Source organism: Vicugna pacos, chromosome 11, assembly GCF_048564905.1.
Source record: "Vicugna pacos chromosome 11, VicPac4, whole genome shotgun sequence".
Taxonomy (NCBI): Eukaryota; Metazoa; Chordata; class Mammalia; order Artiodactyla; family Camelidae; genus Vicugna; species Vicugna pacos.
Window position 1 is genome coordinate 56,738,213 of NC_132997.1, and position 26,994 is coordinate 56,765,206.

At 33.1% G+C, this 26,994-nt stretch overlaps 1 protein-coding gene across 4 annotated transcripts in view; it reads left to right on the forward strand.

Moving 5' to 3' along the window:
* Nucleotides 1–26,994, forward strand: part of JMJD1C (jumonji domain containing 1C) — a 258,095-nt gene that overhangs the window by 81,604 nt on the left and 149,497 nt on the right. For all 4 annotated transcript variants that reach the window (XM_072971435.1, XM_072971434.1, XM_072971433.1 and 1 more), the window contains exon 2: nt 22,981–23,145. Coding sequence is in view for 2 of the 4 variants with exons in the window: in XM_072971434.1 (XP_072827535.1) it covers nt 22,981–23,145 (165 nt within the window). In the remaining 2 variants the exon portion in view is untranslated. The remainder of the gene's footprint in view (nt 1–22,980; nt 23,146–26,994) is intronic.

A 26,994-nucleotide genomic window follows, 5' to 3' on the forward strand; every position in this document is an offset into this window, starting at 1 on the left:
TGATTATGTTGTTTCTGCTATCTTTTTGAGAATATTAATACTAGCTTTTGTGTAGTTTCTGCTTGTTTGTCTGTTTTCTCTTCCCTTCAGAGTCTTGTTTTCTTCTAATCACTTTTTCTTCTTTGTGTAATTTAGTCCCTGGGCTTTATATTTGATGTTTTCCCCACATGAAATATCTGATGAGAGAGAAGGGTATAGCTTGAGTGCTAGAGCACATGCCTAACATACACAAGGTCCTGGGTTCAATCCCCAGTACCTCCTTTATAAATAAGTAAGTAAGTATACCTAATTACCTTTGCCCTCCAAAAAAAAAATCTGATGATTCTTTCTGATTATTCATACTTAATAGCATAACACTCAAAAAAGCACTTTGGGAGCTCTTAACATGCGGGCAGGGCTTGTTGACTGTAGTCTTACCTTTTGGAGATCAGGCTGTGTCCTTCAGGGACACCCTATATCTGTGTATTTGGATGTCTTAACTTAGACTGGTCAGGTTTCCCAGAGAAATATACCAGTCTTTTTCCTGGCTCTCAAAAGTTACACCCTTTGAGGTAAAAAGAGTGGGAGTCGGGGAAGGGGGTTGATTCTCAACATACTTCATTATGTAAACTTCTACTTAATCATCCTGTGATGATCTCAGTAATATGCTCCCTGATCCAGAGACCCTCTGATAACCTTTTTCTAGGGGAAAAAAACTTCTTCTGCGAACATGACAGAGGAGGCAGTTGCTAGGCTAGAGCCAGGGAGAGATCTGTGAGTCTGGTTGTTGCTTAGACTAGTATAATTGTTCCTACTAGCCCTATTTTACCTTCAACCAGGTTTTGAACCTTTTAAACAAAGCTGCTCTGCTATGAATTGGAGTGTTTATCCACTTTCCCAAATTCTGGCTTTAGCTTACACCTCTTTCATTTCATCAGGTCAGCTACCACTGCTGTTGCTGTTGTTTTAATATTAGTTGATTCTGCTCATTTTTCTGTTGAATTTTTTTTGAAACTTCATGTTATCATCCAACATGTTAATTATTCTTTACTTTGAATCCTGTTGAGTCATCTGAATATCTTGATTAAAGTATGAAGTTAAAGTCTTATGGATTACTTTCTGAAGACATTCAGTTTTGCTTTAGTTCTTGGTTAATACTATAAATTATGATTGTTTATCTGGCTATGAGTACCTCATTGTGCTGTATTATTAATGACCTTATATTTTAAAATTTTATTCCTAAAAATATTTTCAGAATATTTTCCTACAATATTTCAATCAGTGTTACACTAGCCTACCTAAAAAGAAGAAAGTTACTGATAAAGGAAAAGTTTAGGATCACTTGTAATGAAATAAAATGTGTTTCAGGGGTAACTTTTTTTTTTTTTTTTTTTGTGCTTACAAGCTGTCTTCAAATAATAGTTTTTCTACTTTGGTTATAGATTGACATTAATGGATTGTCAAAAGCCTTTTAAACTCAAAGGGTATATTTTTAAACATAGTTTCTTAAAATTTTTTCTTCATTTTCAAAAGCAGTACATTTTAGAAATTGTTTTTGTTCAATGTTTTATAGATTGTACACATTAGAGATGCATGCCTAATTCAGGCTCTGTAGACAGAAACTAATTTAAAAAGTGGCTAGGTATTCTCTTACTGTCTTCTTTACTCATTTCAACTTCATTTACTTTTTAACTATGTTTCTTCTACCTTTTCCAGTTTTCTACTCAATTCTCCTTGGTGGAGAAGATGGATGCAAAAGAGAAGGTGTGAGTAGTTCTTTATTCTCTCTGCATCTGTTAACATTACATCATCTTTTCCATCCAATATTCTTGTTTCTTCCTAGTTCATCCTCTTTTATGCAGCCAGTGGACCTGTTTGGTTTTCCTTTGTATTATTTATAAAATTTAGTTTAGTCTGACTTATATTCTTAATAGTTACAAGGTTTATAATATTAATTTGTAAACATTCTTAGTTATGTTTCCCTCCTTCCATTATTTATATATGTCCTTTTAAAACCTGACATCAGAAAATTCTATGTAGCCATATTGTTTCACTCACTCATTACCTTCATTAATTCAATCCACTGACATTTTTTAAGTTCCAAAAGTGTATCAGACCCCGGGAAATAAAATATTGGTAAGATACTCCTTCTACTAGTAGAGTTTATGTTTTCATAGGGAATATCTCCTCCCATTTCTCATTAGAATTATTCACATCTAGATAATTAAAAACTAACTTTTGCACATTAGTCTCCCATCCACATTGTTGAATAGTATTTCCTTTTGGAGCTATGTGGTATTATATTAGTAGACTCAGGTTTTGAGTTCTGGCTGTATCAAATGTTGGCTATATAATGTTGGATAACTCACTGAATCTTTCTGGGTCTTAAGGGTCCTTAGTTATAAAATGTACCTAATACTACTTTATAGGGTTAAATTGAGAGAATTTAGATGTTAAAAATTGAGAGAATATACATACATATATAAACTTCTTAAATTTAAAGAACTTCATGATGGTATTATTTTTATAAGGATTGCTGTCTAAATATTTATTGCAATACTTTTGAAATACGATTGTAAATCTCCTTGGGAACAAGAACTATGTTGTATTGATCTTTATCCATTGCAGCTGATAAATAGTAATGATTCATAGTTTTGACTGAATTTCCTGAATTTGTTGATTCTTTTCACTCGTATGTACTGCCTCTTGTCACTTTAAAATTTAATGTTAAGAAAACATTCTCCATATGGCCAATTTCTGTTATTTATAAGTATTACTGCTTCTGATTATTCTCCTTCCCAAATTGCCATGTTAACACCCTTGGGTTAAAGGATTTCTGAATGTCTTGCATCTCTGCTACTCAGTAATAATTCTTCTTTATCTGTTATTGAAAGATAAATTATACAGACATATTACTATATTCCAATAACAAATTCCTTTTTTTGATATGAAGGGATCGCTTTTATCTCTTTATGTTAATATATTAAATATACTTAATATTTTAAAGATATTAGTTGAAAGTTAATGTGGTTTAGCCATTGGATTATAAAAAGCCAAGGTTAAAAATATTAGTGTCTGTCTCCTCCCCCTTGCCCTTCACACTCTCTTGTTTTTGAATGAGATTGGCCAGTTTCTCTGATGAGTCTTTTAAAAATTAAATTCACTGTTTTTCTGAAGAACTTCATTTTATATGTCCTTTCTCTTTCTAACATTTCAGTACAATGCAGTCTTCATCATGGTGACAGATCTGTAGCCAAACATTTTCTCTTTAGTCTTTATGAAGTACATCATACTTTAAGGTCAGGGGGGAAAAATAAAAGACTGCTGGGCCTCTCATTGACATTACTAAAAATAAAAACATTCCAGAGAAAGACAGAGGGAGGGGGAAGCCAACATGTGTCAGTTACATTGTTGAGTTCTTTTCTTACATTATCATGTTTAATCCTTACCATGACCCTCTGTATTATTAATTATTACCTCTGTTTTGCTAATTTGAAAACTGAGGCTCAGAAATACTTTATCATTTAAGGTCTCAGTGTTCTTGACTCCAAAGAATATGTCTTTGCACTGTAATACATGGCCTGGAAGATAATGATGCAGAACATTGAACACCATTCCATATCTTCCATGGAATCACCTATGTAATTTCATCATCTGAACTTAATACCTTTGTTGTCTTTCTTAGATTATAAGTAGTAATTTTCAGTAGTCTATTCATTGTAATTCTTGTTAAATTATACTCATCTGGAATAAACTTTGCATGCATATTTCTGAAGTTTTAAAATATTTATACAGTTTGGATAGGCAATGCACGTTTGAAAGTAGCAAGACAACTTATATTACCCTGGGGTAGTCTGTTTCGTTTCCTGGTGAAACTTCTATTTCCAGCTCACTGACATTGACCTTGTTTCTTTAAAGATTTAAAGCAGAGCTCCAGAGATTAGTCTGGCCATCTCCCTTTCTCTTAACATTTCTTTAGGTTTCAAACATCATAGTTCATTCCTATTTTTCATCATTGTAGTAAAGTTTTATCTTATGCTTCTCTTCTACCGTGAGACTAGAATGAGCATGGTATGTTTTAGAAACAGAAAGAAAATCAGAGTACCAATTCATAGAGTAAGGGACTAGTAGTAGTGACAGGCTGAGAAGAGTGCAGAAGTCAGGTCTTTAGGGTTTTCTCAACTAGCATAAGTAAGTGTTTATTCTAGTCCCATGAGAAGCTAAGTATACTTATATGTTGTCCACAAGAAAATTCACTTTAGAAAAAGGCACAGATAGGTTGATACTAATGAATAGAAAAAGATAAACCATGCATAGAGTAGGCATATTAGAACTGATGTGGCAAAAGTACTCTTCAAGAAAGAGTATTTACAGAATTAACAGAAGCTACATAGAGAAAATTTCACATAGTTGGAGATTTTAACACTCTTGGCATTTGGTAGAACAACTACATAAAAAACTAGCGAAGCCATTGAAGATCTGAAAAACTGTCTGTCACCTTGATTTAACTGATACTTATGGAAGACCTACATTCCATGCTGCATAACATTCTTTTCAAGTGCACATGGTATGTTTATCAAAAGAGACCTATGCTTGGCCATGAAAATAATTCTTAATAAATTTAAAATGATGGAAATGATACAAGAGTATATTCAGTGAAATTAAATTAAAAATCAGTAACAGTCTGGTATCTGTGGAAAAGAATCCCAAATGTTTGGGTATTAAACAGTACACTTTTAGATAATTTGCAGGTCAAAGAAGAAATCGCAAGGTAAATTAGAAGTCATTTTGAACTGAGTGATAATGAAAGTATATCGCTTCAGAATGTTGGTGCATTTTCAGGGTTTTGAGAGAAATTTGTAACTTTAAATGCTCACTTTAGAAAAGAAGGAAAATAAAATTGTGACCTAAGGTTCTTCATTAAGAAAGGAAAAGAAGAAAAATAAAACCCAAACTAAGAACAAGGCAAGAAATAAAACTAAAAGTAGATCATGAAATAGAAAATAAAAGGGGAAAAGTGAATAAATCTACACTGAGAATTTTTACCTATCAGATTGTCCCTCATACCCCTCTCTTCCCATATTTATAGCATACCCGTTTGTTGAGCTTGTGAAAGAATAGGCACTCTCAAATATTTTCTATTGAAATACAAAATGGAGCAACCTTCAATAGTGGGGAATTTAGCAATTTCTTTTTTCTTTTCTTTTTTGGTGAGGTTTTTGGGAGGTTATTAGGTTTGTTTGTTTGTTTGTTTGTTTATTCATTCTTAGGAAGAGGTACTGGGGATTGAACCCAGGACTTCATGTATGCTAAGCATGCGCTCTACCACTTGAGCTATACCCTACCCCTGAATTTAGCAATTTCTAACTAAATTCATATTAATTTATTCTTTGATCTAGTGAATCTCACTCCAAGGAATATATCTCAAACATGGATTGGCATAAGTATAAAATGACATCTGCACAAGGCTACAGCCACAGCAGCCCCAATTTATAATAGCAGAAGACTGAAACAACCCAGATACCATCAACAGGGTTGTTATTGAATAAAAATATCGATCCACCCAATGGTGTAGTATATGGATATACAAGTAAATAAGCAGTTATCTTCTATGTCATGATGGCCAGTGTATATATTATGAAATAAAAATAATAAGATACAGAAAAATTCTTAGTATCTAACTATATATATTGTGTGTATGTGCATTTCTACTTTTTTTAATCTTGAAATTAACCAGAAACTAATCTACCATAGGGAACAAGGACAGAAGGAATTGCTAAAGTTCTGTGAATATAGTTTTCTAGGTATGACTTTGAATCAAGTAAATGTTTTGTATAGTTCTAAAACGTGTTTGAATCATTAAAAAATAAAGACCCTGAAAGTGAAAACAAAATGAAACAAAGAAGTCTAAGTGACATAACCATAGGAAGGAACTTTTTAAGTGACTTTAAAAACATAGTCATTTGATTGCACGTGCCCACATATGCTTAGTATATTGTACCCTGAAGACAAAAGAGTGGTATAAAAACCTTAAAAAGTTTTCATTAATCATAATGGTGGCATTTTTTTTTTTATTCCTAGATGGTTGTATATGTATTGTGCAGCAAAGCAAATGAATTTATGTTGGTGTCATTGTATAACAGGATTTTCAGTTTGGGAGAAATGAGGTAGGAATATAGGTTGATGCAGTTTAAAAAAAAAAACCCATAGAATTTTATTTGGAAGCATCAGTATTAAGGCATACTAACTCTGACCAGTATTAAAGTCCTAGATAAAGTGACCAACTGAGGAATAATGAGCACTTCTAGAACCCAGATTAATGTCTCTGAATGCTGTTTCCTATTGAAAGGTATTAGGGTTCCTTGGGTATATGGTTGATTTCAGGTCTGGGACAGGAGTTGGGTAAGATGACCCTGGGATATTTTGTCACACCAAAAGCAAACTATCAAAGATTACTAAGGTCTCAAAGACTCAGAAATTACTTGTAGAGGCTCTCACTGGGCAAAGATTGGAACATTTGAAAGTGGTAGGAGTAACAGCTGCAGTCATTTGAAGCATTAGTATTTCTATTTAAATCCAAGAGTTGTTAATAATGATCCCTCCCCTAAAAAACAAACTCTTGTTTTACCTTTTGGGGAGGTTAGAATGCTAACTCATTAGTCTGTCTTCCGTAGCCTTCTATACCCACAAGTTCTGTATCTGTGGATTCAACCACCCATGGATTGAAAATACTCAAGGGGAAAAAAAAATCCCAGAAAGTTCCAAAAAGTGAAACTTGAATTTGCCCAATACTGGTACTATTTACATATCATTTGCATTGCATTTGCATAGTATTTACATTCTTTTAGGTGTTGTAAGTAGTCAAGAAATGATTTAAAGTATAAGGGAGATTGTGTGCATAGGTTATATGTCAGTACTATGCCAATTTATACAATGGACTTGAGCATCCTGGATTTTGGTATTCACTAGTGTGAGTCGTGGTGGTGGGCGAGGGGTGGTCCTGGAACCAATCCATAGCAGATACCAAGGGGTAACTATTTCAAGAACTCATAAAAGTCTAGCATTTATTTTTCATTTTCTAAACAAACTGCCTCTTGGATACCAAAGATTCAATGAGGGGAATTTGCACTTAATAGACATATTCCAGGCAGTAAATGAAGGAATGACAAAATTTGAATGTCACTGTTTTGCAACTCTCAGTGAAGGTACTGAATTTAGGCAATATTTATCATTGGCTGCTATTTTTCACAGAAAGATAAAAGGTAATGCATATATACCTCAGTGAAGAACACAATATACTATGTGTGACATCTGCTCTATCAATTCAGAATTTAGGACTCTCAATTCAACAATTATAGAAAATATAGGAACAGAGGAACATGTTTTAAAATGCTATAGAAGTATAATCAGCAAAATATACAGATAACTAAAGACTATATGGAACGAATGACTTGGTTTCTCTAACAAGAAAGTTGTGGGAGGGAAAGAGAAGGAAGACCGTATAGATAAAGAGAGACACAAGAATCATGACAGCCAGTTTTTGTGGAACTTTGGTTTTAATTTGAACAAACTGAAAGAAAAAAAGCACATCTTGGGAGACTTGAATGCTGACTGATAATGAATAATGTTGCAGAATTAACAGTTTTTTTAGTGGAAAGATTAGCCATGATATGAAAATTGTTGAAGTTGGTTGATTGGTACATGGGAATCCATTGTTATTTCTGTATATAATGAAAAGTTAAAAATAAAAATGAACAATTAGATTTTTCAAAATATCTTTTCTGGTATCCAAAATCTGAGTCAGTAATCTAGCATAGTAAATAGTTGAAGAATTATTTATGATTTTAAGTATTTGTGTCTTTCACTCTCTTGTGGTGAAGGACCATAGATTAAAAGATGAGATCAGTTAAATAATAGTGATTTGAAGGGCTCTGTGGTTATTATTCAAGTGTTATATTGACCTAATTATAATTAAGAAATCAAACAATTTTTGTTAATAGGGTTTGGTAGAAGTAAAAATTGAATATATTCCACAAGTTTGAATGTAGAAAAATGCATACATTTAAATCCAGTCTTCTAAAGTCTTCTTTCAACTGAGAATAGAAATTTCTATGAAACTTGAAATGTTGTATGTGTACCAACTGTTTTCTTTTTTGGAAAGTGGCGAGAGAGGTGGTGGATATTGAACATAGTGAAAATGCTTATATGTATCACAAAACATACCTAATATTCTGTGCTCCACTGCCCCCTTGTGTCTATCATGAAAAGGTATCATTAATTTCTCTTCTGAGAGCTTCTGCAAGTTTATAAATAATTTTCTGTATCTTAAACTTTCTGGGACCCGAAATTACTCTTTCAGTTTAGGGCATTCTCTTCTGTTAAATAGTTTCTCTTTCTACAGAAGTTGCTACATTACCAGTTAAATGTCATTTGAGGAATGCGTGTGATTTTAATTTCAGGTTGTCAATGTTTCTGTAGCTCTTTCCTCATCCTCACCTCTACTTCCACATTTGCTTTTTCAAAACAGAGAAGGGAAGAGTGGAGGTGTGGGTAAGTCAGTACTCAGGGTTCTTCCTTTCTCTTTCTGAAGGAAAATGGATCCTGGGGTCAACCTGTGCCATGATATGTATAATTACAGAAACTTCTGGCCCACCAACATTTATATAGCCTATGTTTGAGATTACTATCTCATTCTTTTATTCTTTACCCTAAAAGGCATATGAGACTTCATAGTATAATACCAGTAAGTATAATACTATTACATCATTCCTTTGGGAGAAGGGAGTGCATAAGTTTTCATCATGCTTATTTGTTCTTCTTGACCTTTTCAGATAAACTTTCTACTTATGACTGCTATTTTTTAATTAGAGTAAAATTTACTTTCTTTGGTGTAAAGTTCTGTGAGTTAGGATAGAGGCACTCTCCCACAGAATTTCCTTTTGTTACCACTCTTTAATAGTCAAACCTTAAAATCCCCCACCCCCTTTAACCCTAGGCAACTATTAATCAATTCTCAGTTCTTGTTTTGTCTTTTCATGAATGTCAAATGAATAGAAACATACAATATGTAGCCTTTTGAATCAGGCTTCTTTTCAATTATCCTAAAGTATTTGAGATTCATCCAAATTGTTTTATGTATAAGTAGTTTCTTCCTCTTATTGCTGAGAAATATTTCATTATATGGATATACCATAGTTTGTTTATTCATTTCCTATTTATGTTGCTTCTATCTTTTGTCTATTAAAAACAAAACTGCTCTAAATATTTTTATACAGGTTTTTGTATGAATATAAGTTCTGTTTCACAGGCCTGAAATTTTAGCCATATTGTTAAGCAGATAATTGTGGTTTTTATTTGCATGTTTCTCTACTGACTAATGATTTTGAGTATCTTTTCATGTGCTTATTTGCCATCAGTATATCCTCTTTGGTGAAGTATCTGTTCAAATCTTTTCCTATAGTTTTTGATTGCTTTGTCTTCTTTTTGTTGAATTTTGGAAATTCTTCATGTATTCTGGATATAAATCTTTTGTCAGATACACAATTTATAGATGTTTTTGTCCTGTTTGGCTTATCGTTTCATTTTCTTAACATTGTCTTTCACAGAGCAAGAAATTTTTTATTTTGATAACATCTAATTTATTACTTCTTTTCCTTTTATGTTTTATGTTGTGCTGTTGAAGTAATTTCTAAGAGTTCTTTGCCACAAAGACTTTGTTTTCTTCAAAAAGTTCTAGATTTTATGTGTGTTTGGGGGAGAATTTACTTCTGAAGAATATCAAGTGTTTCAGATCATGAACACAGTGTCCCCACCATGTATTTAGACCTTCAGTTTTTAAATCTGTTTTTTTAGTTTCCTCATACACATCCTAAACTTATTTTGATAAATTTGTTCTTTTATTATTATCTTTTTATTATGTTAAAATACTACTAACTGCTTTGTCTCAGATCAGGAGTATGCAGTGTTATATAGACTTTTCCCACTCAAGATTCCAGAAACCAAGTTACCTCTCTTAGGTTTCTGGTCTCTGGTACTTAATCTCAACTTCAGTCACAGTCAGTGATCCATCACTGGCCCACCATAATAGAGTCCTTTATTTATTTATTATTGACTTCCATTAGGGGTATAGATATATATATTCAGAATGCGCATATAGTCTCAAAGGTGCAGATTTTTTGTTTTTTGAGAGAAGGGATATTCCTCATGTATATTTTTCTGATAAATTTTAAAATTCTTTTACCTGCAAGAGGGAACTATCCTTTATAGTTGAATCAGGGTCAAGTCTTAATGGTAACTATGTCCTTTTTCTGACATTACTCAACAAATTAATAATAAAACTTATTAAAAGTCACAGCATCCTTGAGAGGGAAAGAAAAGTATAATTTTAAATTTACTGCTTGGTTCTGTTTTCTTTTTTTAAACATTTTTTATTTATGTATGTATTTTACAATATTATGTTTTTAATTTGAGGTATAGTTGATGTACAATATTACAAGTATACAATATAGTGATTCACAAAGTTTTAAAGGTTATACTCCATTTATAGTTAATATAAAATATTGGCTCTGTTTCCGATGTTGTATAGTACATCCTTGTAGCTTATTTTATATGTGATAGTTTGTACCTCTTAATCCTCCCACCTCCATCTTCCCCTCCCCCCCCCAGTAACCACTAGTTCCTTCTCTCCATCTGTGAGTCTGTTTCTTTTTTGTTATAGTCACTAGTTTGTTGTATTTTTTTGGATTCCACATGTAAGTGATTATCTTAACAGTATTTGTCTTTGTCTAACTTATTTCACTTAGCATAATGCCTTCCAAGTCCATCTGTGCTCTACACCAGAAACTAATACAACATTTTATATCAACTGTACATCAATTAAAAAGCAAACAACACATTTAAAATATGGGCAGAAGAACTGACCAGACATTTTTCCAAAAGAGGAAATGCAGATGGTCAACAGGAACATGAAAAGTTGCTCAACATCACTAATATGGGAAATGTAAATCAAATTCAGTGAGGTATCATCTCACACCTGTCAGCATGGCCATCATCAAAAAGAACACAAATAACAAATGTTGGTAAGGATGTGGAGAAAAGGGAGCCCTTATACACTGTTGGTGGGAATGTAAATTGGTGCAGGCGCTATGGAAAACATTATGGAGATATCTCAGAAACCTAGAAATAGAACCACCATATGGCTCAGCAATTCCACTCCTGGGCATATATATATGAGAAAAACAAAAATATTAATTCAAAAATACATACACCCCCACTATTAACAGCAACATTATTTATAATTGCCAAGATATGGAAGCATCCTAAGTGCACATCAATACATGAATAGATAAAGAAGATGTAGTATGTATGTAATGGAATACAGTTCGCCCATAAAAAAAAGAAGGCTATTTTGCAATTTGTGGCCCTTCATTCACTTTTTTTTTCACTTCAAAAACCAGAATTTTATAACTGGCATAAACATTTCTATTGCATCAAAAATAAAATAACTAGAAATAAATTTAACCAAGGAGGTTACCTATGTGAACTCTGAAAACTGTAAAACATTGATGAAGGAAATTGAAGATGATACAAAGAAATGGAAAGATCTCTAGTGCTCTTGGATTGGAAGAATCAACATTATCAAAATGGCCGTACTACCCAAAGCAATTTGTAGAGCCAACGCAACCCTGGTCAAAATACTCAGATCATTTTTCATAGAACTAGAAGAAACAATTCCAAAATGTATATGGACCCCAAATTGCCAAAGCAATCTTTTGTAGGTTTTTTTTTCTCCTCTTTCTTCTTTTTGTTCTCTTTTCTTATGGTTTGATGACTGGAGAAGTTCCTTTAACATTTGTTGTAAAACTGGTTTGGTGATGCTGAATTCTTCTAGCTTTTGTTTATTTGTGAGGCTTTGGATTTCTCCATCAAATCTGAACAAGAGCCTTGCTGGAAAGAGTATTCTTGGTTCTAAGTTTTTCCTTTCCATCACCTTTAAAATATCATGCCATTCTCTTTTGGCCTATAGAGTTTCTGCTGAAAAATCGTCTGATAACCTTATGGGAGTTCCCTTGTATGTTATTTGTTGCTCTTCTCTTGCGAATTTTAGTATTTTTTCCTCATCGTTAATGTTTGTCAATTTGATGACTGTGTGCCTTGGTGTGTTCCTCTTTGGGTTAACCCTGTGTGGAACTCTCTACACTTCCAGGACTTGGGTGACTGTTTCCTTTCCCAAGTTGGGTAAATTTTTGGTTATTATCTCTTCAAAATCTTTTCTCAGATCCTTTCTCTTTTCTCTTTCTGGGACCCCTGTAATGTGAATATTAGTGCACTTCATGTTGTCCCAGAATTCTCTTAAACTATCCTCATTTCTTTTCATTTTTTTTCTATTCTGCAGTAGTGATTTCCACTAATCTATCTTCTAGCTCTCTGATCCATTCTTCTGCCTCATTTAGTCTATTCTTAGTTCCTTCTAATGTATTATTCATTTCAGTCACTTTATTCTTCAGCTGTTTGAGTATTCGTTATGTTTTCCAGCTCTTTGCTAAAAACTTCACTCTGTGCATCTGTACTCTTCTTGGGTTCTTTGAACATCTTTGCCATTATTACTTAAACTCTTTATCAGATAAATTGCCTGTCTCCTGATCACTTATTTGTTCTGGGATTTTATCTTGTGCCTTGGCCTGAAAGATACTCCTTTGTTGCCTCATATTGCCTATCTTTCTGTTTGTATTTTTAGGTTGGTTAGTTATGATTCATGACCTTGGAGAGGTGGCCCTCTGTGGGAGACATCCTGTGTGTCCCAGCAGTACACTCCTCTCTTGTCATCCAAGGAAGGGCCAGGGTCCAGCAGGTCCCAGCGTAGAGTCGGGCCTGTGTTTGTAGATTCCTTCCATAGGCTTTGGGATTATTGTTTTCTTATTTCTAGTATCAGCCCCCTGGTGGTTGAGGCTGGACTAGAGGCTTATGCAGGTTTCCTGGCAGGAGGAATTGGTGCCTGCCCACTGCTGGGTGAAACTTGATCCTGGACCTCTGGTGGGTAGGGCCATCTACTGCTTGGCTCTTGAAGCTAAAAAACTAATTTGAGGGGCTCCAAAAGTACAACAAATTCTGTTTACATTTTAATATAGATCCATTAATAGATTAATCTAGCCCTATTAGGTAGATGGCCTAAAACTAGCTCCCTGGAAATAAGCAAAAGTATGTTCCAAATTTTGATGTCTGCTTGGTAGGTTATCCTCTTTATGTTTACAGAAAACACACACAGATCTCTGCATTCTCAAAAAACATGTGCAAGATAACTTGTCAGCTCAGGAAATTTAAATGGTTTCAGTCTTAACTTAATTAAGATCAAAGGAACTAAGGCCTAAGGAAGTCCAGATGATCTCCCCAAGCTAAGTGCCAGGGATCTGTGGTGATGAGTGTGTCTTGGAATACAGCATATATGGGTGAGACACCTAATAATCATTTTGCAGTAATAGCCCTTTGCAGTCACACCTGCTACCCTTTAATATTGGTGTCAGCCAAGTATATGATAGGGATGAAACATAATTAGGTCATTCTGTGCCTAGAGTAATTCTTTATCTAAAATGTTCAGAGATAGCAGGTCCTAATTTTCAACTGGAAAAAAAGACTTGAAATCTCATAGTTTTCTTTTTGCAGTAGATAAAAGAAAATAAATATCTACCTTAAAATGAGTGCACAGTTTTAGTATGTGCGTACTTATTCAGATAATGAATACTGTGATACTATAATAAAATATATGTTAGTGTTAATTATAACATTGGGTACCTTAACTACTTGAGGACTAATGATGTCTCAAAAGGGAGACTGCTGAAATTTCTTTCCCCTGTGCTCTCCATAACACTCTACACTGGCACTGTCTTCAGACCTTAGGTTGGTAGGAAGTCTTGTTTAATTGTCCAAATAAAAAATTCTGTTAGTGTATACTGTGTTACTTGACTAGAAGTACAGAAGAATTAAAGAAGGACTGATTAACTTTTAATAATACACTAGTAGTGAATTTTGACAGTGAATAAACACAGTTGTTTCATTCTGAGAGTTTATTTATTTTTTTTTTTAATTACTGAGTAGTGTTTTATTGTATAGATGTACCTCAACTTGTTTATCTATTCACCTACTGAGAGGTATTTTGGTTGCTTCCAAATTTTGGCAGTTATGAATAAAGCTGGTCTATAATTGTTAACAGGATATTTGTTAAATACGTTATCCATTTCCGTGAGAGTTTTCTAAAATACATTTCTGCATCACCTTAGACTATTCTGAATATAAATTTAGACTTTTTCTATTTCACTTACTAAACAGTTATTACAGACTTGTAGTAGGAGGGACAAACATTAAATATGCACAGACGTATTTCATTTGTGTCAAATGGTGCAAAGACAAGGTATATGTTGCCATGAAAGTATATGGTAGAGAATTTTTAAAAATGTATGTATTTTTCAGTTAAACAAATGCCCATATAATATTGAATTATAATAAAGTGATAACTATTTTTAGACTATTTTTGAGTCCTGGGGTAAAAGATTTTGTAAAGTGTTTATACTTTTGTATTTCTTTGAATGCTATGGAAGCATGTCATCAGAGGCTCTTTCCCTATTTTGCTTTTATAATCTGCTTTGTACTTTGAAACTAGATAGTGTACTTTATTATTATTATCTGTGTACTAGAGTCAGTAAGCTCTGACCCAAGATGAGAGAATTTACCTTTGGGTAAAGTTCATTTGTCTTTAGTGAATGGAGTTTGTAGTATTTTTTTCTTGGCTATTTAGGAGCCTTTTGGCTCAGTTTTTTTTAGCTATTGTATCTCAGTAGATAGCAGTATTGTTGCCCTACATAAAAATAATATATTTAGAACTGAGTACATTTTTTCTTAAATATGTTTTTCTTCCTTAAAAAATACACTTTGTTCTAGTACTTAGTTTTCTTCATTGATAAAATAAGTAGCATATTTCTCTATCACAATTAATTAAATGTTTCATTAACATACATATGAACAGTTAGATCAAGAAACAGAAGCATGTTTTAATTTACCAATCTCCCAGCGCTGAGTTCTTTATAAATAGTATAAAGAAAGGGCATTCACTACTACTTTACATTGTTATTGCAAGTCTATTTCTGTGGTTAACTTTCCTAAAAATCTATTGCAGAAGGTAAATGGAGTGAATTGACAATACAAAAAATAAAATAAAACCAGAAGTAATTTTCAGTAGTATGAAAATAAGGAATAACAGTACTTGATTTTTCATGTAATGTATCAAAGAAATAAATTTTACCTGTGGCCAACTCTTTGAAGAGTTATTTAACTGGAAAACCAAATTGGTAAACAAGAATATCAGTGATAATTTTGAGTTACCCTAGCTACCTGATGTATTAATTACCTGTTACAGTATCTTGTGGGCTCAGTTAATGAAAGACCACATGGCTCTAGACAAGAACACAGTATAGTCTCTGTTATAGACAATGGAAGGAAAGACTCAGTTTTTAATTAAATTTTTTTAAAAGAAGGAAGGAAAAGACTATCTTGTAGCTGGAAACAGATATGAAAGGAGTCACTGTATTTGGAGTTGGTAGCAGTAATGGTGGCAGGAAAGCTTTGAGAATGACTTGCCAGTTGGGTGATTGAAAATAGAAGACTGTCAGCATAAATTTCCAAAACTGTAGAGCTCAAGGATGGAGTTCAAGAGACTAATGATCACGTATTAAAGCGAAAAAAACCAAAAGCTAATGTAGGGGAAAGAGGGTGGGAAGAGATAAATTGGGAGTTTGAGATTTGCAGATACTAACTACTATACGTAAAATAAACAAGTTTTTACTGTATAGCACAGGGAACTACATTGAATATCTTGTAGTAATCTATAATGAAAAAGAATATGAAAAGGAATATATGTATTTATATGTATGACTGAAACATTATGGTGTACACCAGAAATTGATACAACATTGTAAACTGACTATATACATCAATTAAAAAAAAACAAAAAAAGCGCTAATATACACTTAAAAGATGAATGTTATTCATGTTGTCTTGTAAGAGTTCCAACTTATTTTTTAAAGTACCTCTAGAATTGGAATGATACAGGAGCTTCTGCATTTGACCTCTTTTCTATGAAAATAATATACTTAATAAAATTTCTAGTCATGCCTCAAAAGACCAAAAGCAGAATTTGAGGCTTTTTCTAAGTAAGTTATGTTCAGGATTTATTAACAAACAGTTGTAATATTTAGGACTTGACATTTAACTTGGGTTTTTCTTTGTTACGTTTTGTTGCTGTCCTTCTCCTTTAAACTCTTTAGTTACATCCTCGTGCCTTCAGTTGTGTAAACTACTCCCAGGAATCCATTCTCTCTTAACCTATAGAAACTCTCTTCATTGATTCATTAACAAGCTTTAAACGCATTTCAGAATTTGTGTTCCTAGAAGGCTTTTTCCTCCTTGCTTGGTCAGGCTCCGTCTCTTTCCTCCTGATCTTTAATACTGTCTAGAAATTACTGTGGTCTCCTTAATGCCTCCTTATGCTACAAAAGTACTGAACTGATGATTTTCCTCTTTTAGCTGTTCAGCATTTATTTAGCTTTTTCAGTGGTGTTACTGAAAAAACAGAGAACTCTAAACTTAGTCATTTACAGTTGTGTACCATTTAAATCTCTAAAAGCTGTGAGATGCTTAACTTTGCTATGCCTTAGTTTTGCACACAAATTTTAGTTGCTATTATCATTACTAATGTTATGGACTTAATATTTGCGTCCCCCGAGACTATTATGTCCTACCCCCTAATGTGATGGTATTTGGAAATGGGGTCTTTGGGAGATAATTAGGGTTAGATGAAGTCATGAGTCTGGGACCCTCATAATTGGATTAAGGCCCTGTTAAGAAGAGACCAGAGAACTTTCTCTGTTTGCTCCCACAAAGAAGAGGTCATGTGAGTATACAGTGAGAAGGCAGCTTATCTGCCACCAAGGAGAGTCCTCACCATAAGCAGACCTTACTCTAGACAATCTTGCAGCCTCTATAACTATGAGAAAATTTGTTGTTTAAGCCACGCAATCCGTGGTATTTTGTTAAGGCAGCACAAGCAGACTAAGATAGTCATCCTGATCAATGACATTACATTAAATGCTGTACATAATTTATCAACAAGGAAGCAGTATATATGCTGAATTTTATAATAAGGAAATTAGGTGGCATGGTAGGAGTATAGTTGTTTTTCATTAAAAGGTAATTGAAACTTAAGCATCTTTGAATAGTTTGCAGTTCTTGATAAATCTAGTTGTTCACTAGTCTTAAAAAAATAAAATTATTAGGTAAGCAATTCATAGAGGAGTAAGCAATATAGATATTGAAAGCAAATTGTCTTCTTATTTTACTATTTGCTAACTTTGTTGGACCGTTTTTCTTGTTTTGCCCCCTAGAGATCAAATTTGCCGACTCAGTATGGAAAATCTTAAGGCTGTATTAAGTGTGTTGTTTTCTACCTTTACACCACAAAGGAATCAGTTACCCAGACATCCCCACTCTTTTCAGTGATTGACCACATGCCCTGTCTGCCAGCTTATAGAGACTATACTGCTATATGACTGTTAGGAACCTTACAAGCTATTTTGTTGTTTTCATTGACTCCAACATTTACTAGCTGCTTGACTTTGGGCCACTAGTTTCTCTGTATCTGTTTCCACATTTGAAAAAGTTGATCATAATAGTGCCTACTTACAGACTATTTCTGATGATCAGATGGCATAATAGATGTACCTGGCACATAGTAGACACTATTCAAGACATTATTAGCTGGTTTAATAAAAACATGACCGTTTTGATTTATTATATTTATCTATTTGATTACTTTCATATAAAGTATCTGCTTAAATGAGTGGTGGGTATAGCTCAGTGGTAGAGCTCATGCTTAGCATGTATGAGGTCCTCAGTTCAATCCCCAGTGCCTTTGTTAAGGGAAAAAAAAATCTTACAAAATATCTTTTGAAATAAATGTGTTTTATTCTTTAGGGAGAAAAGTAAACTAACTTAATCTGTCATAATTACATATTTAATGTGGTGATCTGATTTTTAACATACATGAACTATAAGCCATGGTTAAATATTTTTAATTTTATAAAGGCATAGGGCAATATTTTTGTCTTCAGTAAAGAATTTACTATATTATACTTTAAACCCCATTAATTTACTGTCTACCTCCTTGAGTATTTGGGCATAAATGACAGATTTTGCCACCCCCCACCTTGATTTCGTACTACCAAATTATTTATGTTGATTTGTAGATCGGTAACTCTTGTGGAAAAACTAGTCCTTCCCCTCCATGTGGATATTTTATAGAACAGTATTTTGTTACGTATCCCAGAATAGAAGATTTTATGGCCAAATGGGAAAAATCTCATGGTATAAACTTATTAATGTTGCACAGTGAACACTGATATGTTAAAAGCCTTGAGAAGACCTCTGGTAAAGTTAGACATTTGTTACTTTAATTTATTACTAGTTGGTGAACTTTGTTCATGACTTTTTTGGCTTCCCTAACACTTATTTATATACAGGGAAATGATGATTCTATAATATACACTTTATTTTGAGAAATGTTAGTGTAGTCTAATACTTTTATTTTTAACGTAAAAGATTTTTAGAGTCTTTAGTAGTTTTTACCTGTGGTTACTGGTTGGTTTTGGCAGAAATAATTCTGAGAAATCTTCATAGTTGTCACATGACATTATGTAAATCTCCACCCTTACTTTGGAGTAAAATAAAAAGATGAGGTCTGTATTGCACTTGGTATTGATATAACTACTACTATTACTACCACCACCACCACTACCACTACTACTACCACCAACACTACTACTATTACTTGAAACCATGGTAAAAATAACTAAATGTATCCTATATCACTTGATTTTGCAGTAGAAACAGTTTTGTATCTCAATTGTCCTTATAAATGTCACTGAATATAGGATGTTGTGAAAGAATAGGGGCTTTCTTAATTACAGGTCATTGTTTTATTTTGCAGTTCTAGAAAAATAAGAGATTCTCATAGAATCTTAACAAAAATTGCGTGATAATTATTGATGAATTTTAACTCTAGAAAGTGTACTCCATCATACTAATCTTAAATTCTTTCTGAATTTGCATATTAGGTTTTTATTTAGTTAACATTTTTACTGTTCCCGCATTTTCCCCCTCAAATTAACAGTATAACATTGCAGGTAAAGATTGTAGCTTACTTAGAGATTTTAAAATAAAGTGAAAGACTATAACTCAATAAAATAAAATAGTAAAATAAAGTGAAAGAGATGAAGTTACAATTTAGACTAAAATAATAAAATCTCGTTATTTTTATATATGTAAGTTGAATACAGGTCTCAGAACCAAGTGAGCAGAATCCATTTACGACTTTGAAGCAATCAAACCTTGCAGAAAAAGGGACATTCTCTATTAACCAATGACTGTGTTTGAAGAGTTCAAAGGCAGAGTAGCAGAAACTGAATTTCATGACTGCTGCTTGTACTGTTTTTCTTCTTGCCAGTGGTTCCTCTGCTGGTTTGACAGCTTTTCTTTCAGTGCTTGCTATTACGTATATATATAAAACTGAGAATTTGTGCTTGTTGACATATGTTGTACAAGACATGTATTAAAAGAAAAACATAAGTCTTTTAATTACCCAGCGACCAGTTCTTAGGAGTCACTGTTGTAATATCTTGGGCTAAAAAATACTTACCACATGTTTATTACTACGAAATAGTAATCATTTTTAATGATTATTTTGTTTAGCCTTTTTCTCATATCATTTTCACTCTGTCATAATCACTGCAACATCCATGGCTGTTAACTCTTGCGTATATCTTATTTCTGAATTCCCAGTGTTCATTGGTTCTAATATGAAATCAGAAGTGTTTATTGAGTGCAGTCTTCCTCTTTTTCTTTTTTTTTACATTATGAAGCCAGTGATTAATTAATAAGTAGAGCGACTGTATTCATGTTGCATTTAGTACTTTCTTCTTCTTCTTTGCAAATTTGTCATTTATTTGTATTTGTGATGAGTTTCCCATGGTCTTGAGTATTCAGAAACAAATTTAAGAAAAACCTTAGTTTGTTAGATACTGTGTAAGACACTAGAAAAGCAAAAAAGTTGAAGGCATACTGATCCTTGCCCTTAAGAATCTTGTATTTTAATTAGTAAGACAGGGAACTTAGCAGATAGAAGGACCTAACAGAGGTGAATGAGAAGGGAGTTAATATAAAGTAGTGTATAATTAAACAAAAGTTTTCACAGTGTTTTAGGTAGTTTTACAAACTGATGGAAAGAAACTGCGCCTCCCCAAACCTCATACCACTTACATACCCATATACTGTAAGTCTAAGTTAGTTACCAATTCAGTTAGCCAAGATACAAAATCTTATCTGTGTTGGTGTAGGCAGTCCAACATTGGCAATGAGTCTTCCTACATGTTATTGCTAGATATGCCAAGAATGCAAAACCCTGATCAGTCTTCATCCGGACCATCGCTCAGGGTTGTGTTTGCAGTGAGCAGCAGTGAGATAATGACTTTTCCCAAAGAGCAGCCTTGCTTCCACTTAATATAAAAGTGAGAATTCACCCCAAGGTTGATGCTCTCTCTGTGTACACACGCGTTCATCCTAAGCCCTTTGCGTCCTTCCCATGGGACTAGGGAGGCATGAGGAGCCAGTGTAAGCAGTGTGCTGATACTCTGCTTTAAGTAATAAGCAGTTTTTATTCTAAGTAGTAGAGTCCTAGCAGTCATGAATCCATAAAACAGTAACAGGCTGGCTTATTAGCATTTATATCTCTTTCTACCTGTTTACCTACCTACTTACCTACTTACCTACCTACCTGTCTACAGTCGAATCTCAAACCGTTCACTGTTCTTGATATTCTGAAGGTAAATTGGCTGCACAGCAAAGAAGAAGCAGAATGTCTAATTTTAGTTTCCTTTTCTCCCCAGGGTCCTAGCAGATTCCTAAAACTGCCAGTGACACTGTCCAGGCAAGATAAGCAATCAGTTTAGAAAGTTCTCTTCAAGCTGAAAACTTTTAATTTTATATTGAAGGCTTTGCATTTGGAAGAATTTACATCAAATATATGTCTTTCAGGATAAGGAAACGTTTACAGACCTTGGGTCTTTAGTTTCTTGTCTAAAATATTTTGTATACAAGACCATATATTATTGTTCATGAGGGGAAAGATTGTATTAAGCTTTTCCTGAGCATTGCCTCAGCTGCAGTTTCTTGGAGTTTCCAAAAATCTGTATATACCATTATTGAGTCACTAAATATGAGAATCTAAAAAAATTTCAAGTAGTGGAGAAAGTGTTACTATGGGATGAGGTTTTGGGAGGCATAGTTTCTTTCCATCAATCTGTAAACCTACCCAAAAGAGCTGTAAATACTTTTCCTAAATTATACATTACTTTGTTAATTCCCTTCTCATTCACCTCTGTAAGGTCCTTCTGTCTGTCTTACTATGCATAATACCAAATGGACCTCAACTCAGCCCCTAAGGATACATTTTTATAGAGTCAAGCAAGGCTTCTGCTCTGACTTTGTGTGGATGACTATGAACAGAGGTTAACTCCTTGAGCAGTGATAACTATGAACAAAGGTTGACTCCTTGCACAGTGTATTACTCTCTTTCCCAATTCTAATATGTAAGCACTTCTATCTAGCTTTCTAAAGGGCAGCAGCACAGAGATCTCGAAATCATACATATCTTTTACCAGTTTGCCTCCATGTTTAAAAGTTCATGGTTGCAAGAGTCAAAAGATGTGTAATATTTATTAAGCACTTAGTATATATGCAGCACTGTACTGGACACTAAAACAGCTCTACCCTTAGTGAGTTTATGCCCATTATTTGATTTTATACTAATGTAAACTATATGAAGAATAACTGCTTGTAGATGTTTAAAGTTAAGTTTGAATCAAAGTGAGGATTATGAACATCCTGAAAGAACTTGAGCATGGCCAGAAGAACAAAGAGGATTTAAATAAGTTGAAACTGAAACACTTCAGGTGTAAGGGAGCAAATGATAGGTGGAAGAAAAACGTAAAACAAACTGCCTCCGACATAACTCATAATCTAGTAGAAAAGAGACCTCTATGAAGAGTAGGGAAGACAGCTCTGTGAGGAGAGCTTTATGAATGGAAAAGAATGAAAGTGGGGAAAGAAAAGTTGAATGATTGAATTACTTAGTTATAAGAGTCAGCTTCAGTTTTACAAATACAACATCCTTGTTTTGCTTCTGTTTTGGAGGAAAAGCTTTCAGACTTTCATCATTGAGTATGATTCAGCTGTAGGTTTTTCAGTATGACCTTAATTATGTTGAGGTAGTTTCCTTCTGTTCCTAGTTTGAGTATTTTTATAATGACATGGTTTTGAGTTTGTCAGATGCTTTTTCTGTGTGGATTAAGATGCTCATGTAGTTTTCTTATTACTTTCTGTTAATATAGTGTGTTACATTGATTTTCATTTGTTGAGCCATCCTTGCACTTTCTCCTGTCTTTGTAATTAAAGTTCCGTTGGAACAAAGCCGAGCTCATTTGTTTACCTACTGTCTGTGGCTATTTTAAACCTACAAAGTCACAAATAAGTAGTTATGACAGAAACTATATGGATTGTTAAGCCTAAAATATCTATTATTTTGTCCTTTACAGAAAATATTTCCTAACTTCTGCTTCTGGAATCATCATTATCAACATTGTTCTTTAGTGTGTCTTTAGTAGATATTTGCCCATCTGAACTGACCAGTATTGTGTAAATTGTTTTTCTCAGTATACTTACAGTTTATCTTCTTGTCAGATAATTATAATTTAGATGAGGAAAAGTTAGATAAATAATGATTTTAAGAGAAGTGTTAATTTGTATAATGAATATGTTAATGTCTTTTGTAGTTCAACTTTATGGCATATGTTATAAAATATCACACTCTGTTGCTTATGGAGTTTTATGTTTTCTTTTCTGTAGGTGTACGTGGAATTTGACGATCTTGAATGGGATAAACGAGAGTGGGTTAAAGTTTATGAAGATTTTTCAACCTTCTTGGTGGAATACCACTTAATCTGGGCCAGAAGGAACGACCCTAGACAGACTCAGGGATCAAAGAGCAAACAGATTCAGTGGCCTGCATTGGTAAGATCTATATTCATGTTTCATTCAGCATTTTCAATTGTTTGTTTTAAAAGAATAACAATTAAATATGAATTTAGATTTATCTTAGTGATTATAGAGTAGTATTCCTGATGAGACTCCAAAGTATCTGGCGGAAATTGCAAAATACTGCTTTTATTTTGCTGAACAATTTTATGTGTCTTTCTGTAAGTACTCTTCCAGGATATTTAGTCCACACATCCTTTACTCTGTTCAATTAGGGGAAACATAAATTGGATTGACGGCTGCTAAGTGATAGTTGACTGTGTGCAGTGTGAAACAACTTTGCTGAATGAGACTTCATAGGTGAATGATGAGAATACTTTATAAATCATTCAATAGCGTATAATTTTCCTTGGTTTGTTAAATTTAGCCAGAATTGAATGAATCATTGTGGATAATAGCAGATATTTAATGTTAAATTACAGTTGACCCTTAAACAATGTGGATTTGAACTATGTAAGTCCACTTGTATGTGGGTTTTTTTTTTTCAATAAACAGTATTACTATACTGTTTATGGTTGGTTGAATCCACAGGTGGGGAACTGCAGATATGGAGGGCTGATTATAAAGTTAGACACGTATTTTCAACTTCCTGGAGGGTGGGAGTCATAACCCTCATGTTGTTCAAAGGTCAGCTGTGGATGTTAAGAAAACATAGTCGATTTCAATAAATTCTCAGTTTAGAGTTTTATAAAAGAAGTATACTAATTGAACAGTATCATTAATTATACTAGGGAAAAAGCTGCATCTCTTTCATCATTGTTTTCCCTGTTTTGTGGCATAGTATTCAGCATTTAACATGTAGTCAGTTTGTTTAAATGAAATAATTTTCTTAGATTAGTATTAAAGAAATATTTTAAAGCCATTGAAACATTATTTCAGGTATTTAGTATATGTATTACCAGGGTAGGTACTGTCAGACTTTTTGCTGATAATTGTAGTGCTTACAAATTTTTCTGTTTTACTTAGTTAACTCTTTAAAAGTCTGAGGAGATAAGGGGTTAAAAAGAAAAGACAAAAAGGGAAGGAGAGAGAGGGAGTGAAATGAGTTGAATTAATTGTATTTTAAAAAGAAAATATAATACTGAAAGATAAATAATATGTATTAGCCATAGTTTTGATACTGAATACTTGAGCAAAATTGAAAAGATAATTTTTATCTAAGATAAATTTTATCTATTTGTTCATTGAGTATGTTGGATTGTTAATATGAAATTTTCCAAAACCATGACCAGCATGCTTTTTGATTTTATAAACTTTAACTCAAAAGTTGGCTAAAATCTGTGAGTAATTATGACATATATGTGAATTTTCTGTGAAAAATCTCAGAAACGGAAAGTAGTAACATCAATAATACCAAAAAGTATGCTTCAGTGTCATAGTTAAAGAATAAACAAAATTTTAGAAAAATCTTTTCCCTTTCTTAGAGACAGTTAAAATCAAGGTGAATTCCTAATGTATATTCACAAATGGCTGATTCTGGAGAAAATTTCTATTAGGAAATACTGTTTGATAATAATTTTTGTCACAGTATTAGAAATTTGTTTTTGTTGAAAATCTTTTAACCTCACATAACTACTTAAAACTTTTTAAAATTCAACTTACTTTTTCTTATAAAAACAAGTACACATTATTAAATTGGGGAGTGCTAAATGGTATAGAATAGAAAATCATATTCATTCTACTTTCACCTCCAAGGAATATCCAGCTTACTTCTTTGACATGTTTTCTTATAAAATATATTTCTCTGCTTTCTTTTTTTTTAAGCAAAGAATTTTTTAAAAATTTAGATTGTAGTATAATATGCTTAACATGAAATTTTCCATTTTAACTATTTTTAAATGTAAAGTTCAGTCACATTTAAGTACATTCATAGTGTTGTACAACAATCCACCTACAAAAATTATTCCATCTTGCAAAACTGAAACTCTGTATTCATTAAACATCAACTCCCCTTTACCCCCTTTTCCCAACACCTAGCACCCACCATTTTACTTTCTATCTCTATGATTTTGACTACTCTAAATACCTTATGTAAGTAAAATCATACAGTATTTCTCTTTTTGTGACTGGCTTATTTCACCTATCGCAATGTCTGCAAGGCTCATCTATGTTGTAGCCTGTGTTAGAATTTCTTTCCTTTATATTATGAGGCTGAATAATATTCCATTGTATGTATGTACCACATTATGGTTATTCATTTGTGGACAGTTGTTTTGTTTCCACGTTTTGGCTATTGTGAAAAATGCTGCTGTGCTCTTAGGAGTACATACATCTCTGAGACTGTGCTTTCAATTCTCTTGGGTAAATATCCAGAAGTACAATTGCAGGATTATATGGTATTTCTATTTTTTAATTTTTTTGAGGAACTGTCACACTGTTCCATACTATTTTACATTCTAACCAACTTTTTTTTTTTCAGTTCTTTGATAATAGTCATCCTAATGGGTATGAGATGGTCTCTCCTTGTAGTTTTGATTTACATTTCCCTAATTATTGGTACTGTTGAGCATCTTTTCATGTGCTTATTGGCCATCTGTATATCTTATTTGGAAAAATGATTCTTCACATTCTTTGCCCATTTTTTAATTGGATTGGTTGCTTTTTGTTGTTGAATTTTGGGAGTTCTCTGTAGTATTCAGGATATTAATCCCTTATCAGATGTGATCTGCAAACATTTTCTGTCATTCTGTAGTTACCTTTTTACTCTGTTAGTAGTGTCTTTTCATTTTTCATGCACAAAATTTTTAAATTTTTGTTAAGTTAGATTTGTCTTTTTTTTTTCTTCTTTACCCATGCCTTTGGTGTTATATCCAAGAAATCATTGCAAATCCAGTGTTATTTTAAATCCAGAAGTTTTTATCATATGTTTTCTTCAAAGAGTTTTACTGTTTTAGGTCTTACATATAAGCTGTTGATCCATCTTGAATTAATTTTTGTATATGGTGTTAGATAAGGATCAATTCCATTCTTCTCTATGTGACTAGTTCCCCAGCACCATTTGTTAAAAAGACTGTCCTTTCTCCATTGAATGTTCGTGATAAAATTGTCAGAAGTCCTTTTACCATATATGAAAGGTTTTATTTTTAGGTCCTCTGTTCTGTTCCATTGGTCCTTATGTGTCTTTATGCCAGCACCACACTGTTTTGATATCTGTAGCTTTTTAGTAAGTTTTGAAACCAGGAAATGTAAGTCCCCTAACTTTATTTTCAAGATTATTTTGGCTGTTTCCTTTCCCTTGATATTCCATATGAGTTTCGGAATTTTTTTTTTATTTCTGCAGGAAACATGAGGATTGTGATAGGGATTGCAATGAATCTGTAAATGACTTTGGATAGTACTGATATCTTAACAATAGTAAGCTCTTCAATCTGTTAACACAGAATGTCCATTTTTCTATCCTTTTAAAATTCTGTTAGCAATGTTTTGTAGTTTACACTGTACAAGTTTTTTCACCTCCTTGATTAAGTAACTCATTCTTCTCAATACTTTGTAAATGGAATTGTTTTGTTAATTTTATTTTCAGATTGTTCATTATTAGAGTATAAAAATACAGTTGACTTTCATTTGCTGATTTTATATCTTTAACTAGCATCATAATTGTGAAAGACTGAAAGCTTTTCCAGAACAAGACAAGTATGACACTTAGACAAGGGGAAGAAAAGTATATTAATTGTTTTTAAAAAAGAGTAAAATTATTAGTTTGCAGATGATAAAACCTTGTGTATAGAAAACCCTAAAGAGCACACATGCACACACACCAATATTAAAACTAATAAATGAATTCAGCAAAGGAGCAGGATACAAGTAGGATACTGCTCTCTTTTA